This window comes from Sorex fumeus, unplaced genomic scaffold (genome assembly GCF_029834395.1).
Source record: "Sorex fumeus unplaced genomic scaffold, SorFum_2.1 ptg000061l, whole genome shotgun sequence".
Lineage (NCBI taxonomy): Eukaryota > Metazoa > Chordata > Mammalia > Eulipotyphla > Soricidae > Sorex > Sorex fumeus.
The window spans coordinates 6,425,717-6,443,648 of NW_026606118.1; the positions used below are offsets into that span (position 1 = coordinate 6,425,717).

At 54.8% G+C, this 17,932-nt stretch overlaps 1 protein-coding gene across 1 annotated transcript in view; it reads right to left on the reverse strand.

The window, feature by feature from the left end:
• The window catches only part of ARID1B (AT-rich interaction domain 1B), a 303,856-nt gene that overhangs the window by 40,032 nt on the left and 245,892 nt on the right, over window positions 1–17,932 (reverse strand). The window contains exons 7-8 of the mRNA XM_056126314.1: window positions 13,956–14,045; window positions 3,615–3,794 (exon numbers count right to left, since the gene is read on the reverse strand). Of these exons, the coding sequence (XP_055982289.1) occupies window positions 3,615–3,794; window positions 13,956–14,045 (270 nt within the window). The remainder of the gene's footprint in view (window positions 1–3,614; window positions 3,795–13,955; window positions 14,046–17,932) is intronic.

The following is a 17,932-nucleotide window of genomic DNA, read 5'->3' on the forward strand; positions in this document are numbered from 1 at the left end:
TGCTCACCGGGTCCACGGTCCCCCCCCTCCTGCGCTCTTGTTCCTGGTGTCCCCACTTTGAGGGCTGTGCTGACGGCTCACGAAAAGGGTGGCCCCAGCCCAGTCGCTGGGCACCGTGTGCCTGGACGCCATCCACGCAGGCGCATGAGCCGAGACTGCCTGCCTTGCATGCCTGAGGCCGGGTGCGATACGGGGGGCCTTTACGCGGGCATCTGTTTGATTTCTTCTGGCCAGAGAAAGGAGGAGAGGGGGGCGCTCACGTGAGGCAGGTTTAAGAGGAAGAAGCCCTGCCCGAGCCTCGAGCCTCCTGAAGATGTCCATCTGTCCAGCCAGGCACCGGACGTCACTAACCAGCTGCACATTCCCACAGGTGCAGGTGTGAGCGTGGCAGTCACTTCGCCAACACACAGGTCACATGGTGCTCCAAGGAAGTCCAAGCATGGAGATTTGTGAGCGGGCTGAGACCCCGAGGGAACGGTGTCCAGGCCTTTCTTCTGGGCGCTTCCGGGCAGTTGCTATAAAGGTGAGCTCCCCCACGGTCTGATTTCAGAGCAACGCAGACTCAGGGCAGGAAGTCGAGACGTACCATGATCCTTAGTTCTACTGCCCAGAGATAACCACTCACTTTATAAAAGAGGGGGTCACTCTTAGCGGCGGCTGGGGCCCAGCAAGGCAGGGGAGTGGCATGCAGTGCTGGGGATGAAATCTAGGGCTCAGCACACGTGAGGCATGAGCACTATCCCTTGAGCCATCTTTCTGGCTACCAAAGATAATTCTTCTTCCTCTTTTCTTTCTTTTTTTTTTTTTTTTTTTGGTCGCACGCAGCAAAACTCAAGGGTTGTTCCTGGCTCTGTCCTTAGGCATCACTCCTGATAATGCTTGGGGGACCATATCGGGATGCCGGGGATCGAACCTGGATGGACTTTATGCAAGGCAAGTGCCCTTCTCACTGGTCTATTTCTCTGGCCCCCAAAATAATTTTTGAGCTCTGAGGAGCAAGTCTGGTGCCATCAAGCTTCACGGAGCTCTTGGGCACCCCCTTTTCTCCCTTCCCTGGTCAGCTCTGTGTTGGGGGCTGGGCTTTTGGCAGTCAATGAGGAAAAGCAAAGTTCTTGGTTGGGAGGGCAGAGGGCAGATATGGCCATGCGAGAGCAGCAGCACAGAGCACAAAGCAGAGAGGTCCCAGGGCCATGACAGAAGACCCTGGACTTCGGGTCTCCAGCTCTCTTTCCGCTTGAAGCTTTTAGGATGATTCATGTCATTTCCCTCTCACTTCTTTCCCAATTTTTCAGGTTTGGATAAAACAGCAGGTTTTTTTTTCCCCCCTTTTTTGGGTCACACCCAGCGATGCACAGGAGTTACTCCTGGTTCATGCACTCAGGAATTACTCCTGGCGGTGCTCGGGGGACCATATGGGATGCTGGGAATCGAACCTAGGTTGGCTGCGTGCAAGGCAAACACCCTACCTGCTGTGCTATTGCTCCAGCCCCTAAAACAGCAGTTTTTAAAAGCAAAATTCACACTAAATTTTGTATCCCGATGGTTCAAACTGAGCACAAAAAGACGGTCTCAATGTATGTGTTCCTACTTCACTTTTTTCCCTGATGCTAGCAAGACAGGAACTTAGTGGTCTTTTTTTTCTTTTTTTTTGCATTTTGGGGCACAGCTGGCAACGCTCAGGTGTTACTCCTTGCTCTGTGCTCAGGAATTACTCCTGGTGGTGCTCGAGAGACCATCTGGGGTGTTGGGGATCAAACTCAGGTTGGCCGTGCAAGGCCTGTGCCCGCCCCGCTGCCTGTCACTCCGGCCCTGGTACTTAGTGTATGTCTTTAATAACTGACCAGTGTGGACTGGCATGAGCACTTCTGCGCTGGACTGTGAATCTGACTTTAAAATCAGGAGAGGGGAACCGTGAAGAAGTCGCAAACACATCAAGCGTATCACAACCTGCATCGTGGAAAGTGGCAAAAACCTGGCTGCACGCCTGCCAGGCTCATAGGGAGACACAAGCTAACAAGTGACGGGAAACCGGCACCGGCGGGTGGGTCCAGTATGCGCCACCTAACGTCTCTTGTCAGTGATGTCTGCAGACAGTCCGGGGACAGAGAGAGGGAAGACAAGCCGTGAGGACAGTCGTGGGGGGATGTGACCGGAAGCCCCTCTCTCAGGGCTCCCGCAGGGCTGGCCTGGGCGGTCACTGCTTTCGTACCCCACCGCTCCGTGGCCTCACCCTGCGCACACCCTATGAAAGGGAGCGGATCTGCTGTGTGCTGGAAAGCAGGAAAAACCCCACTCTTCAATGAAATGGCCTTTGTACGTTTACACTGTTCACAGAGTCAGTGATTCGGATCCTTCGAGGCTAAACGCAGTCTGGAGAGTTTCTGCTCGGTTCCTGGGGTCTCTGTGAGGGTCTCTGAGGCCACCTGGTGGTGCCCCCGGACCGGAGTCACATGTGTTCTGCCCCGGCAAATCTCAACGAGTGACTGGGGGCGTGAGTGATGTGGGGGAAGGCACCCGGCTACCACTGCCCCTGCCCCAGCCCTGACAGTGTGAGGAGGTGGGCATGAGCGTGCATGTGAGTGTGTGAATGTGCGTGCATGTGTGCATATGTACATGTATGAATGTGTGTATATGTAGAACACATGTGAGCTCATAAACGTGTGTAGACATGAGCGTGTGTATGCATGCTCATTCATGAGTGTGCATAAGCTTGCGTGTGTTTATGTGAATGCATGTATTTGGCACCTCTGTCAAAGTCGGATGGTCGGGGCAGCACTGATGGGCCAGTCTCTTCTGGGACCTTCAAAGGCCACGAGCACCAAGGCCACGGCACCTCACAGCTCAGACAGCATCCAGTGTTCTCACAGGTTAGACAGCGTCCAGTATACTGACAGCTCAGTGTCCAGTGTCCTGACAGCTGACAGCATCCAGTGTCCTGATAGCTCAGACAGTATCCAGTGTCCTGACAGCTGACAGCATCCAGTGTCCTTATAGTGAGGCCTCCTCGGGCCTCACTGGCTGGCTGAGTGCCTCCACGGAGCCATCTGCAGAACACACGTGAAGGCCCTCCCGGTCGTGCATTCTCTGGGCTCCTGCCTTCTCCGGAGAGCCGACTCAGGGCCGTGCGGCTGGGCTCACCTTGTCGGCTCCAGACTCGAAGCAGGCGCCACATTCATTCAGACGCCTGATCGCCAAGCGTGACTTGGGAGCTAGGCCCAGCGGCAGGTGAAAAAACCCCCTGGCCGAGAGGGTCTGACACATTGGCGACAGGAACTCTTGCGGCTCCCAGGCGGTTCGGCCCCCTTCTCCTGGAGGGGGTGCTAGCCTCCCGCGCATGAGAGGGGTGACGCGGCCCTGGGCCCGTGGAGTCCCCCTCTGTGAAGGGGACGCACAAAGCCACCTCCGAGCCTCAGACCACAGGCCCACCCTGAGGTGCTGCCCAAAGGCAGCCTGGTGATTGCCTGGCATGGGGCACCCTTGGTTTGGTCCCCGGGACCCCAGAGGGTCCCTCGAGCACCGCCAGGAGTGAGGCCCGAGCACCACAGGGTGTGGCCCCCAAACAGAAAACCCAAATAACACCAACCAGGCCGCGTGGGGCGGGGCTGGAGCGTTACCTTGGGGTCCGTACTGGCCCATCTGGGGACCGTAAGTGCCGCTGGAGTTGCTCTGTGGGAAGCCGCTGATCCCGGGGTGCAGCTGGCCGCCGGGAGAAGGGTGGGACGCCATGGACGGCCCGGCCTGCTGGGGGCCGTACTGAGCCATCGGAGCGTTTCTCTGGGAGCCAGCCATGAACCCTGCGAGGAGAAAAGGGGCAGCGGTCAGCGCGGGGCCGCGGGGAGGCAGAGTCGGGGTCCCTAAGGAGGCCTCTCCAGGGGCCGGAGCGATAGCACAGCGGGGAGGGCGTTTGCCTTGCATGTGGCTGACCTGGGTTCGATTCCCAGCATCCCATATGGTCCCCCGAGTACCACCAGGAGTAGTTCCTGAGTGCAGAGCCAGGAGTAATCGCTGAGCATCGCCGGGTGTGACCCAAAAAGAAAGAAAAAAAAAGAAAAAGAAAGAACCATCTCTAGATCCTTATCCCTGGTGTGCGTGGGGCCCTGTGTCCTCACTGAATTCTCACTAGCACCTGGGACCCTCAGGGGAGGGCCGACTGGAAGCGGGAAAGGAGAAAAGGAGTGCGGGGAGGCACCCCCAGACCCAGCCGAGTCCCCCTGAGCTGCCCCTTCCCCAAGCGACCAGGGGGCCCAAGGGCAGAGCAGGCCCCTGTGTGGTCATGAGTCTTCTGGGGGTGCCCCCGCTGCCTTGCCTGCGGCACCCCCAGTTTCCCCTGGGCACTTCCTCTCTTTTGTACCACTCTCCACACCCTTCCAGCAGCTTCTACAAGGTCCCACTGGGCTCATCCCTGGACAAAGCCTCCCTGGGGCTCGTCCAGGCCACCCCCCAGGGGGACAGTCTCACCTCCCTCTTGGCACTTGTCATAACCTCTATGCACGGCCCAGGACGGGGCGAACAGGTCATCTCCCTCCCAGAGCTTTATCCCCGGATGGCCGTGAGGGCACCTGTGCCACTGGGCCTCCTTGGGGCCCGGCAGAAGCCCCTTCCACCTGCCCACCTCAAACACCGCCTTTAGAGGGTCGGGAAACTTCTTGCACGCCCCGTGACACTGAGCATGATCCAAGGGGAGGGGGCGCTTGCAGGAGTTTATTCCCAAGGAAAGAGGAACCCCATCATGGCCCCAAGTGGGGGCAGGCCGAGAGGTCCACCACTCTGCCCATCACCAGCATGCAAACGAATGTGACTGTCTGCTTGATGCGCAGACATACAGTGGGGCAGGGAGCCCCCAAACCAGACGTATACCGGGCAGGGAGCCCCCAAATCACAGACATACACTGGAGCAGGGAGCCCCCAAACCACAGACATACACTGGGGCAGGGAGCCCCCAAACCACAGACATACACTGAGCAGGGAGCCCCCAAACCACAGACATACACTGGGGCAGGGAGCCCCCAAACCACAGACATATGACCCAAAGTACACCCCAATCTGTGCCCCTCAGCCCAGGGAGAGCTAGAACCCTCTGAAGGCCTGTCGGTACTCAGAACCTGGAGTCGGATGGGGGTATCGCCGTGTTGGGGAAGGCTCTAGGAGGATGGAGGAGGCAGGTGGGGTGGGAGTCAGCCGAGGGCCAGACGTGGTCCGGGTCACGGGCATGACCCAGGCCAGGCCCCTCAGCCCTGCTGGAGCCTGGAGAGAGGCGGGCGGGAAAAGGAAGCGGGGCTGCTCCCTTTTAGCCGCCTTCATTCATTTGTTAAGGAGAAGCCTCGTGAAATTGGCCTCGATTGGCAGCTCCCAGATAGAAATCATCAGAGAAAATGTTTGCTTTCTCAAATCTGAAAACAAACAGAAATCAGAGCACTAAAATTACTATAAATGATTGCATCTTAAGATGTTACATGAAATATTTATCTAAGGTTTACTGTGAAATTCTCAAGAGTTCCCTACAAAGTTCTATTTAATAATAAAAAAAAAAACCTCCAAAAAAACCCACTCTTGTTTCCATTCCATACAGACGGTGCGGGTTGGTCTCTTTTGGAAAACGATTGCTTTCTTCTTTTTTAGTTCAAGAGACTGATCAGAGTCTTTTAATTTACAATTTTACTTTGGCCAGCACATGCCTGGGCTGAAGGACGGTTAGAGCACTGATAACAGTCAACACAGCACATCTTTCTGTTGCGACTGTTCAATTGAATTCCAACAATTTTTTTTTTTTTTTTTTTTTTGCTTTTTGGTCACACCCGGTGATGCACAGGGGTTACTCCTGGCTCATGCACTCAGGAATTACTCCTGGGGGTGCTCAGGGGACCATATGGGATGCTGGGAATCGAACCCAGGCTGACGGCATGCAAGGCAAACACCCTACCTGCTGTGCTATTGCTCCAGTCCCGATTTCTAACAATTCTATCCTTGTGTTTGGGGCCACATCCGGTGGTGCTCAGGGCTTACTCCTGCCTTTGTGCTCCTGGGCCACTCCCGGCCTTGCTGAGGCTCACGCCCAGGTGGCCTTGTGCAATGTCAGCGTTTACCAGCTGTGTGGTAAACACACATATCTTCACACTCCCACTAACCACACAGTTTCACCCGGATTATGTGGAATGCACTTGAATATTTCACAAACTAACAAACAAGCAAGCAAGCCTGCCTACGAAGGGGAGAAGGCTGGAGGCAAATATTAGACGGGACCCGCTCCAGAGGGCCAGCCGGGGACGCAGCTGACCTCGCTGGCATGGTGATGCCCCACCCTGTCCCAACGGTTCCGTCTCCTGCTCCCGTCCACGGCATCCGTGGCCTTCCCTGGAGCTGGCCTGCATCGGGGAAGCGGGTCAGCTGAGCTGAGCTGGCCATGTGGCCCAGGCCAGGGGCACTGGGCCTTTATCGCACCGTCCTGGGGCCAAACGAGGCGTCTGGCGTGGAGCCGAGACCAGCTCTGAGCACACAAGCTTTAAAGTGGACCAGAGAACATCTCCTCGAGGGGTATGGCTGTTCTCACGTTCCAAAATCCGTTTTATAAACGGGATGGGCCGGGCTCCTCACGTCACAGCATTTCTGAAGACTCACTCTTGGGGAACGTTCACAGCGGTAGGGAGTTTGTCTTGCGCGCAGCCGGCCCGGCCAAACCGGGTTTGATTCCTCGCCCTTCTCGGAGAACCAGGCAAGCTACGGAGAGTATTTCGTCTGCACGGCAAAGCCTGGCAAGCTCCCCGTGACTTATTTGATATGCCAAACACAGTAACAACAAGACTCACAATGGAGACGTTACTGGACCCGCTCCATCGATGAACAACACAACAGGAGGACAGTGCTACATTCTTGGGGATGGGAGGGCAATTATTTAGGGACGGAGAAATGACGGCTGAGCACAGGGGAAAGAAGGAAGGCAGAGTCGGTGGGAGGGCAGCACTGGCCAGCACACAGTGGCCTCGCTTCTGCGGGAGGCCGACATCACACAAGTCTCTTCTTGAAATTCTTTTATTAAAAAAAATTGTTTTAAGCGCCATGATTTATAGTACTGTCACTGGGAGGAGCGCCCTCCCTGCTGCCCTGGGCGCTTCCAGTTACTGGCTGAGTTGGTGGCAACAATGTTTCTGCACCACACCGCCCCAGGGCCCGTCTCCTGCAGCATCCTCCCACCCATACCCGAGCAACCACCAGGAGCGATTCCTGAGAGCAGAGCCAGGAGTAACCCCTGAGCATTGCCGGGTGTGACCCAAGAAGGAAAAAAAAAGAAAAATCTCCCTTCTCCCTGCTGAGGGAGCTGGGGCAGGTGGAACGTGGCTTCCCGAGCACAGAGTGGAGGAACCCCGCAGGGCTGGGCTGCTGCTGGCGGGGTCTGGCTGTGGTCAGTGGCGGGCGAGGCTGCTCTGTCTGAGTCAGCGTCTACCTCGGGAGCCCTCCGTGGTCTCCCTCGACATTAGGAAGGAAGAGAACGCGTCCCCTCAAAGCGGCTAGGAGGCGGCTAGGACAGCCGGTGAGGAATCCCACTTGGCCTCTGAGGCGGAAAACAATAGCCCCGTTGGGCAGTTGGGGGAGTAAAGTACCCACAGGGCACTGAACACTTGGGGCTGATGGCAGGAGAGAGTAAGAAGGAAGACTTTGGAAAGCATCCTACTCAAGCGATGAGGGCATCGTGCGTTAGAAAGTGGCAGGCCCTCATCAAGTCTGCCGGAGGGGAAAGGGTGTTGCCCCATTCGCCCTCTCCTCTCTGGAAAGAAAGATGGCGGCCACATGGGAGCCTTGTGGACAGCAGGTATGAGCCGGGAGTGTGGGGGCGACTAAAACCTCATGGGAAGGGGGGCGTTCCGGTCCGTCCTTCACGCCCTACCGAGGTCACCAGTTGCCCCCCACGAGCGGCTCTCCAGCACGGCCACAGCCCCAGAAGCACAAGGGCTTAATGCAGAACCCAGCAGCTTGGAGCAGAAAAGTGAAAGGACTATGCGTTAATCCAGGCCATCATGTCTGCCCAGAGGGGAAAGGGTGTTGCTCCCTTCCGCCCTCCTCCCTCTGGAAAGAAAGATGGCGGCCACATGGGAGCCTTGTGGACAGCAGGTATGAGCCAGGGGTGTGGGAGCGACTAAAACCTCATGGGAAGGGGGGCGTTCCGGTCCGTCCTTCACGCCCTACCGAGGTCACAAGTCGCCCCCCCGCGAGCGGCTCTCCAGCACGGCCACGGCCCCAGAAGCACAAGGACTTAATGCAGAACCCAGCAGCTTGGAGCAGAAAAGTGAACGGACTCTGCATTGATCCAGGCCATCAAGTCTGCCGGAGGGGAAAGGGTGTTGCCCCATTCGCCCTCTCCTCTCTGGAAAGAAAGATGGCGGCCACATGGGAGCCTTGTGGACAGCAGGTATGAGCCGGGAGTGTGGGGGCGACTAAAACCTCATGGGAAGGGGGGCGTTTCGCTCCGCCCTTCACGCCCTACCGAGGCCACCGGTTGCCCCCCGCGAGCAGCTCTCCAGCACGGCCACGACTCCAGAACACAGAAACCAATTTCTTAACTATCTGACTTTCAGTAGAAATACTTCCAGGGTCAATAGGTAAAATAGCAGAAATCCAAAACCAACATTTAATTCTTGAACCCAGCTGTAGAAAGCAAATCACTTCACAATGCTTTTTCAGCATGTCTGATTTGGGGGGGGGGGGTAAACTCTAAATAATAGTGGTGAATCTTTTATTGAACCAATGAATCTAATCAAAGCAGATAGAGTGTTAACTAGAATTCATCTGCCTCACAGGGACGGGGAGGGGTGGGGGGCGGGGTTTTATTGGGGTTCTTCATGGTAAAAAATAAGTATTGGTAAAGGGAAATGTGTTTGATATTTACATGACTGAGACATAAACCTGAAAGCTTTGTAACCTTTCCCACAGTGATTCAATAAATAAATTAAAAAAAAAAAAAAAAAAAAAAAAGAAAGTGGCAGGCCTGGTGTGCGGAAACTGCTTCCCTCTCCGTGGAGGCGTGAGGAGGCTGTGTGCGCACCGGGCCCGCGGTCACCACGCGGCTAGCCTGGCGGACAGCACCGCTGGTTACGGGTGGAGCTCTCGGCGATAGGAGGGTCCAGAGAGGGGGTCCCCGTGGCCCTGCAACCACCAGCAGGCCCCGGGGGCTGGAGAGGATGTTGGAGACGCACAGAACTGCAGCTTTGGGTCATGTTCTCCTGGCCCTGCCACTGGCTACTGCAGCTCTGGCCCAGAGACGCAGTTGGGGCCACTCTCAGGGGCTGCCCGGATGCCTGCACAGCAGCAAGAGGAAAAGGTCTTGCCACGGGCGAGAGTGAGGGGGACAGTGGGGCGGGGGCTCTGCGGGCAGTGCCCTGGGCTCCATCCCTCCATCCTTCCTGTGCAGGCAGAGGTCGGGCGGTGGCTACAGCTAATGGCCTGTGGCAGCTCTGCTGGGCCCTGTGTCTGAAAGGGAAAGTGCTCAGGGTTTTGCTTCCACCCAGCCTGAAGACTAATGAAATCCTTGCGGCCACCGGCTAATCATTCGGCTACTACGGGCGCAGGCTAAGGGAGTCTCGGCTGGTGCAAGGCGCAGAAAGGGTTAAAGGGTCCGCTGTTGATCTGGAAAACGCTCGTTCAGACCTTCAGAAAACCACCAGCATTATTAGCATGAATATTTAACTAGGCACCACTGTGAAAATTAAAAGGGAATTCAATTAAAAGGTTTCTAAAAAAATATATATTAATTCTGACCTCTCTACATCTGTCCAAATAAATAAGCCTCCTTGAAACATTTTCACCTAATTGCTAATCCAATAAACTAGGAGGGCATTTGCGAGTTTCATTAAGCGTCACACTTTGCAGGGGTTAAAAATGCAATCATTTTCCTGTTAATAATAACGATGCTTACTTATCTGCTCGACGACTACTCCGCGCTCCCTCCAAGCCCTCTGGAAACCAGGCCGCACGTTAGCGGGAGCTATTTCCTCGGGCTCATCTTAAACTTAAGATCTTACAGAGGTGAAGAAACGAGGACAAACTGACACTTGTTAGCGACGGTTACTGTGAAATTTATTTCAGAGTTTCAGGATTATCTTAACTGTCGCTCAGCGCCTTGGGTCAAATTGACCTGCACTACTGGTTCTTCTTGGGGGAAGCGGCTTAATCGTCATTCTGCCTGCCATGACCTTATGCCCACAGAGAAAGGATCTGGGTTAAATTACAACTCTAGCACCCCCCTCAGCAAATATATTAGAGAGCTGAGCTTTTAGAAATGTTTCCACTCACAACCTGTTCCTGCCAAAGAAATGCGAGATGGGTGAGCACTTGACAGAAACCCTTGAGTGAGGGTGGTGGCCGTGTGGCCGGACACTGCTCCCACCCGCCCACGCCCGGCAGCTGGTGGAGGGCGGAGGTGAGGGAATACTCAGTGCCGGCACGGCTGTGGGCCGTGCAACATGTTGGAGAGATGGAGAAGTTGAGACGGAAGCGATGAAGGTGCGGGTGCAGGTCCCGAATCACCCACCAGGCAAACGCACGGCCCAGCCTGGCTTGCTACTGGCCGAGGCAGAGGACCGCCCAGGGAGGAGGGGGAGCGCGACGTGGAGAGCACCCCCCTCGAAGACCCTCGGTGCTCTATAGGACACGTGACATTCCAGGGTGCGGCGTTAGACTTTCTTGAGGAAGGGGGACTGGGTTCCCCTCCTCCTATATGGGGGGCTTTGGGCACATAATGGAGATGATGGTGTAGTGAATGATGTCTTGTAAGACACGACACGTGGCTTCATTATATTCTCAGAGCAACGAAACGACTGCTGTGATTTCCACTAAGGCAACGATCCACAGTCATCAGACTCTGACCTTTCTACCCAGACTGTGTGAAAGAGCCAAACTTATCCAACACAGGCCCGCTCTCCAGACGTCCGAGCGTGGGCAGCTGCCTCGCGGCCACTGTTAACGCACCGATCTCCTTCTCAGGGAACCATTCTAGGTGCACTCTGACCTCTGAACCATAAAGCGTCGATGTGCCTTTGGCGGGAGCGGTTGGGCCTCTGTGGGCCCGGGATGTGCGGCCAGAGCTGGAGGGACACAGGGAGCGAGGTGGGCAGTCCGCGGGTCCCATGGGAAAGGCCTCCCTCTGCTGTGACTCTGAGACCAGGCCAAGTGGCCAAGCTCCGCATGAGAACCCTGGCCCAGGCTTGACCTTCCCAAGTGTCCCAACCTGGCGGGCAGCTTTATAAACAGCTGTGGGGGGCTTTGGGGAGCTCTCCAGTCCAGTTCCATGCCTCAAGGCCCTAAAGGTCAGGCCTGTGTGAGTGACCCCAGCCACCTCCCCATGTCTCTCAGCCCTGGAAAACACTCAGAGTGGGCTCAGTAGGAATTGGGGGGGGGTGCTTGTGCCCATGGGGGCCCTGCAGGGCAGGCGGGGGTCTGTCCTCTTCCCCACACTTCCCCTAGCCCCACAGCACAATGCGTGCGTGGGTCCTGACCTGGAGGCGGTGTTGGTTCAGACTGGTGGGTCGCCACTGGTTTTGTGCAGTATTTTCCAGGTGGCCAGCAGGGGACAGGTCCACCCAGAACTGGGAATGCATGGGGGGCCCTGGAAGACCTGGGGTCCTCAGGGGTGGCAGAGAAGCGCACGCATGTGCCACTGGGTCGCGGTCATGCCAGCAGCCCATGACACATGCCTCTGAGTGGGCAGCGCACAGTGGGAGAGCTGGGGGCTGGGCGGGGGGGCGGCACACTCTCCGGGGGGGTCCTCAGTTACCACCAGGTTGTAAACCAGAAACTATTCCACTGTGGAAAGATAGTGCAGGGGGCCTGGGAAAAGGCACCAGGAGCGGCTCTGCCTCCTTCGTGGCCAAGAAGCTGCGGGTGGGACACGTTCTCGGCCCTGCGCCTCTCCACGTCCCACGAGGCACCCATGTGGGTCGGCCAGCGCTTCAGGGCACCGTTTTCCAGTCAGGTGCTGCTGGGACTTGGGAGTGTAAAATAACTCGGATCTCCTGTCCCTGGGACTGAACTTACATAAAGGGTTGGGGGAGGGGAGGGCCCCTGCACAAAGTTTTGAAATAATGCGTCCATGGAAAGTGAGTAACAGTACTGTAGATCCCAGTGCCTCCTGAACAGTGGTTTTAAGAATATAGCTCAATCTTGGCAGAGAAGAAAGGCCGCTGGGCGGCTCCACAGCTCCCGGAGAATGCACCAGGTCCCAAAGAGAGCCGAGATCACCGGGAAGTCCCAGATGGGGTAGGTGCCGCATCCCGCCTCCTCCAGATGGAACCCTGGTGACCATGAGCCTCTACAAGCATAGCTCGAGCATGCGGGAACCAGGACTTTTACTCCAAACCTTATACACAAAGTGATCAATGGGAAGTAAATCATCCAACGTTTCTCCCTGAAAATCAGGCTTAACTCTTATACAAACCACAACACCCAATAGGAGAGAGAGAACAAAAGGGAATGCCCTGCCACAGAGGCAGAGTGGAATGGGGGGGCGGGGTGGGTGGGAGGGATATTGGGATCCGTGGTGGTGGGAAATGGTCACTGGTGGAGGGATGGGTATTCAAAATAAATAAATAAATTAATTAATAATTAAAAAAGAATACAGCTCAATCTCTCTCTCTCTCACACACACACACACACACACACACACACACACACACACATATTTTTGGGTTTTTTTTTGCTTTTTTGGGTCACACCCGGCAATGCACAGGGGTTACTCCTGGCTCTGCACTCAGGAATGATCCCTGACGGTGCTCAGGGGACCACATGGGATGCTGGGAATCGAACCTGGGTCGGCCTCTTGCAAGGCAAACGCCCTACCTGCTGTGCTATCGCTCCGGCCCCCACACACCCGTTCTTAAGGACTATGGTTTTCAATACAGATACTGAAAGGTTAGCATGTATATGCCTTTACCGACTTTCAACACTCCGTTCTTAACCAGTGTGAGCATTTCCAACTATCATCAGCAGACTGGTCCCTTCTCTATCTTACCTACCCTCCACCCCACATGCTTGCGGTAGATTCCAACCACAGACCAGTGCTCCTGGTCTCTGGAGAAAGAGAGAAGGAGAGTGTCTACTATAGAGGAGGGCTGGTGGGGGGGGGGCGTCGTGGGAGGGAAACGGGACACCGGTGCTGGGAAATATACACGGGACAGATACTGGGACACTGTATGACTGAAACCCAACCACGAACAGGCTCTCTCCTGGTGGTTCAATAGAAAAAGGAAAGTAATCAAGTAATCACTCCTTTTAGTGGTCAGGGTTCCTGGCCCCTGTCACTGAGAGGGGGATTCTGCGTGACCGGCACGGGCTCCAGGGGTCTGGACGCCAACTGAGGCAGCACCAGGATCAGACAGAACCTAGGAGGGCCCAGTGGACACCACACTCCTGCCTGCTGGCTCAGGCTGGCTGCGGACATGGGATGTCCCTCACGACCTCAGTGGCGGGCGGGACTCTGCTCATCTGCAAACCTGAAGCGACTCCAGAGCCATCTTCTAGCTGGAAGGTCCTGGGGCTCCCAACAGAAGACCAATACTCGCCATACAATGCTATGAAACAATGAACCGATCAAACGGTCATACACACAACCGGCCATTTCTCCGTTAGGGTCCCAATCCAGATAGAACTGTGAACGGTCATTTTAACAGCTGGACCCGGGTGGGGACCCCAGTCATGGCCAGGCGTGCCTAGGGGGAGGGGGGTACTGCCTCCACACAGGTGGGCCTAGACCTTTCCAGGTCTTGAAGTGCATTTGGGTCAGATTTCACCCAATCTGCAAGAAAGAAAAGCCATCCCTTGTCACCGTTACTGTCACACGGGGGATTTTTCCAATTCCCCTGTCTGATGAGGAGACATCTTAGGCCCTTTAAAAGACGCTCATTCAGGAGACGCATAGGTACACGGCATAGGTACATGGCCCCAGGAGCACAAAGGTTGTGGCGCAGACTCACCTCTTTCCTGTGGCATTGGCGACTGACTCAAGGCGGGATGGGAACTGGGCTCGGACTGGCTCCCGGGAGGCTGAGGGGGCAGCTGGCTCCCTGCAAGACACAGAAGCAGGAGGGGACACACATCCGTTACTGCTGCAATTAACTGTGCCCAGCCACGACACAGACACACGCCGTCTTCATGACACAAAAGACACAATCCCCAGAGCCAAGACAGAGCCTGAGAGTGGAGCATGTTGGCGGGGGGTCTAGTGTGAAAGGTGCCGTGCAGGCCTGGCCTGTGTGAGGTCTGCAGGGGGGGTGGGTTCCCTGTCCCCGACTGGGCAATGCCGTGTTGCAGGGCTGTGGCCAGGAGTGGACCCGGGCACTGAGTCCACTTAGAAGGTGCCACCCATGCCCTCCCTCCCCAACGCACAACCTAGTGTGATCTTTTACCCTTCCTAGTAAAACAGAGATACGCGTAAACTGATTCATTAGCAGATGACCTGCTGCCAAGTTCAACTGCTCTCTGAGTGAGATCTCAAAACGCACGAGCGAGTCAACTGGAAGCTGGCATCTCCCGGCACGCGCTCCTTAGGCGCCTCTACCAAGACTAACGCTCGGGGCCGCTCAGAGCGGGCAGCACGCTTCTGTCAGCAATGTTTGCTCGGCTGGGAAGACAGTCCACCTCTCCAACACATCTTCATAAGCGAAGGGCTCGCCTACACTCAGGCCCCCCCCAGGAAACAAGCCGCTTCACTCCACACGCGGCGTCATTCCAGAAGGAAATAATCCGGCAGCCCCCGCGTCTTTCTCGCTAATACAGCCAGAGCATCTATTTAGCATCTATTTGATTTCCATTTATTCAGTGTTTGCTCAGTTTGCCTTTTCAAACTCCAATGTAAGCTCCCCGGGACGGGAATCATGTCTTTGACTCCTTTAATCCCTGTATTAGCATAACAAATATTTAATAAATCTCTGTTATGGCATGGCCCTTAAGCTGAGAATAAGCATGAAAGGAAAAGACACTTATTTAATTATAAGCTGAGACAGGTGTCACGTGAAGGCAGGAGACAGGACTGGGAAATTTCCCAAGGTTCTCGGCGGCGACCCTGCCCACTTCCCCCGCTCACAGGTTTGCCTGCATTTCTAGAATTAAAATATGCTTGTGTGTGTGTGTGTGTGTGTGTGTGTGTGTGTGTGTGTGTGTGAGAGAGAGAGAGAGAGAGAGAGAGAGAGAGAGAGAGAGAGAGAGAGAGAGAGAAAGGGCAGCAGAGATGGAACACAGTCCTCAAGGATGTCCTGGCACGAGGAACACACAGTGCTGTGGTCCAAACCTCTCCTGGGCTGAAGCAAGTTGTGAAGGAGAAATACACACAGGATAAGTAAGCTAGGCACACGGACATGGGGCGGGGAGTGAGGCATGCCAAGATCACACGTGCCGCAAACTCTCCCAGTGGCCAGAGGGCCGGGGATCTTCTGCTGCCCAGACGCTAGGCAAAGATGGTTCTTCCACATCCCTATGGACACTCCCAAGCAGCACAGATGGACAGGACCGCGGGTGAGACTCCTGCCCTGCATGCAGTCAGCCTGGGTTCAATCCCCAGCACCACACCTGGACTCCTGAGCCTGGAATCGCCCCGGAGCACTGCTGCATGTCTACAAAACCACCCCACGCCCAAATAGATAAATTCTTCCTCTTTTTTTTTAAATTAATTTTTTTGGCTTATTCTCAGATGCGGAAATGTTGAATAGTGAAGCATGTACTCTCAACAGAGTCAGAACAGGTAGGGAAGGACAACCGGGAGACTGACCTCGACCAGCAGGAGCAGACATATGTGTGCTTCCACACATGTGTTTCCACACATACACGTATGCTTTACCAAGCTTGTTTCAGGGGTCAACATTGGTGACCCATTTGGCGACGGACACACAAAAGGCTCTTTTGTCCACTCAGGGTCACGGGCTTCCTAGGAACCACTCGGATCTCAAGTCCGTTTAGAAAATTTACAGCGCTCCACGGCCAATACCGACTTTAAAATGTCACCCAATACCGACTTTAAAACGTCACCGGGGACTCAGCAAGTGCTCACACTGTAACCATTGTTTCTGCACGCCAGCCTGAATTCATTAGGGCCCTGAGAGCCCCCCAAAATAGTAATTCTACGTGAATACAGGACCCCAGACTTACACCCTGCCTGCCCCAGGCACTGTTCTTATGTACATTATTTCAAGTGGCAGGAAGGAAGCAGTGAGAGACGCATCTCATGAATCCCTACAGCACTGTCATGTCCAAGGAGCGTGACGGGCTGCCTGGTGCGAGTCTCAGACAATTCTTTAGAGCAGAGAGGAGACTCACTCAGTCCTCCCTGCAATCCACAAACCAGAGTTTCCGTAAGGCTGAGAGAGGTCTGCTCAAACTGTCTAGAACTCTCTGCATGCTTCCATCCCTAGTTTTACAATAAGCCATGACCTCCTTCCTCCCCAAACGCACAGGGAGAAGCACGGTCAGAGCCGGTGATGTGTCAGAAGAGGGGTTGGGGAACATAAAGTAACAAAATAGGAGACTAACACCCAAGAATGGCCGAGGTTACTACCAGGAATTTTGCTCCATGGCTTGGAGGCCAGCCACACGTGCTAGGGGAAAAGGCAGTTCAGATAGAGAAGGGAGCACCTGTATTGCATGTACTGTATGGGGTTACCGTGACTAGTGGCTTGTTGCAATGCTTCGAGCTCGTGGGGCTGTCCAGTCCTGGCCTCTCATCTCTTTCCCCACACACCCTGCACCCTTTCCTAGCATGTCTTTGGTTTCCCCCATGTAAATTCTGGTATCAAGTCACTGTTTTAGAATAGCTTACATTTAATAGTTTTTACGAGGATCACAATGCTACAAGAAGAACCAATGACTTCAATTCTATTCATCTCTTGGAGTTTTCTTGGCCCACACCCGCAGTGCTCGGGGTTGGCGCCTGACTCTGAGGTCAGGGATCATTCCTGAAGGGGCTCGTGGGACCATGTCCGGTGCTGGGGATCGAACCTGGCTCAGGGATGTAAGGCAAACGCCCTCCCGGCTATACTAGGTAACAAGTGCTCTAGCACCTTTTGTTCAGGTTTTATTTCCCGGTGGGCAAATGAAAATTTTGCACATTTTGTGTAAAATTTATTTCTAAGCATTTTATCTTTGCTACTATCATAAATGAGATTTTTTGTCCATCATGACTGATTATAAGCAAAACATTATAAGCCTTACTGTATATAAGGCTAGATTATTCTGTGTGTGTGTCACACCCCACAGTGCTCAGAGTACCTTGGGATGCAGGGGGTCAAACTAGAGCCTCTGACACGCAAAACAGACAACCATGTACCGGCTCGTCCTTCACGCCCTACCAAGGTCATGAGTTGCCCCCCACAAGCGGCTCTCTGGCATGGCCATGGCTCCAGACGCAAAAGGACTTAGTCCAGAGCCCAGCAGCTTGCAGAAGAAAAGTGAATGGACCATGCGTTAAACTACGGCACCATGCCTTCCCAGGAGGGAAAGGGTGTTGCTCCCTTCCGCCTTTTCCCCCCCTGACAGCAGGGTGGCCGCTGCCCCAGAGCTTATAGAAAAGCCAGGTATGCGCCCGCGGTGACGGGGCAACTGCAGTCTCATGGGAAGGGGGGGTGGTACTGGCACGTCCTTCACGCCCTACTGAGGTCACGAGTTACCCCCCCATGAGCGGCTCTCCAGCACCGCCATAACACCAGACACACAGAAACCAATCTCGTAATTATCTGGCTTTTTGCAGAAATCCAAAATCGCGTGACATTATATGATTCTCATAACCAGCTATAGAAAACAAAATATTTCACAGTGCCATTTCAGCAATTCTGATGGTTTGGAGGGAAATTCTAAACAATAATGTTGCATCTTTTGTCGAAATAATGAATGTAATCAATGTAGAGAAGAGTTAAGTAGAAATCATCTGCCTCACAGGCATTGGGAGGAGTGGGAGGCGGGTATA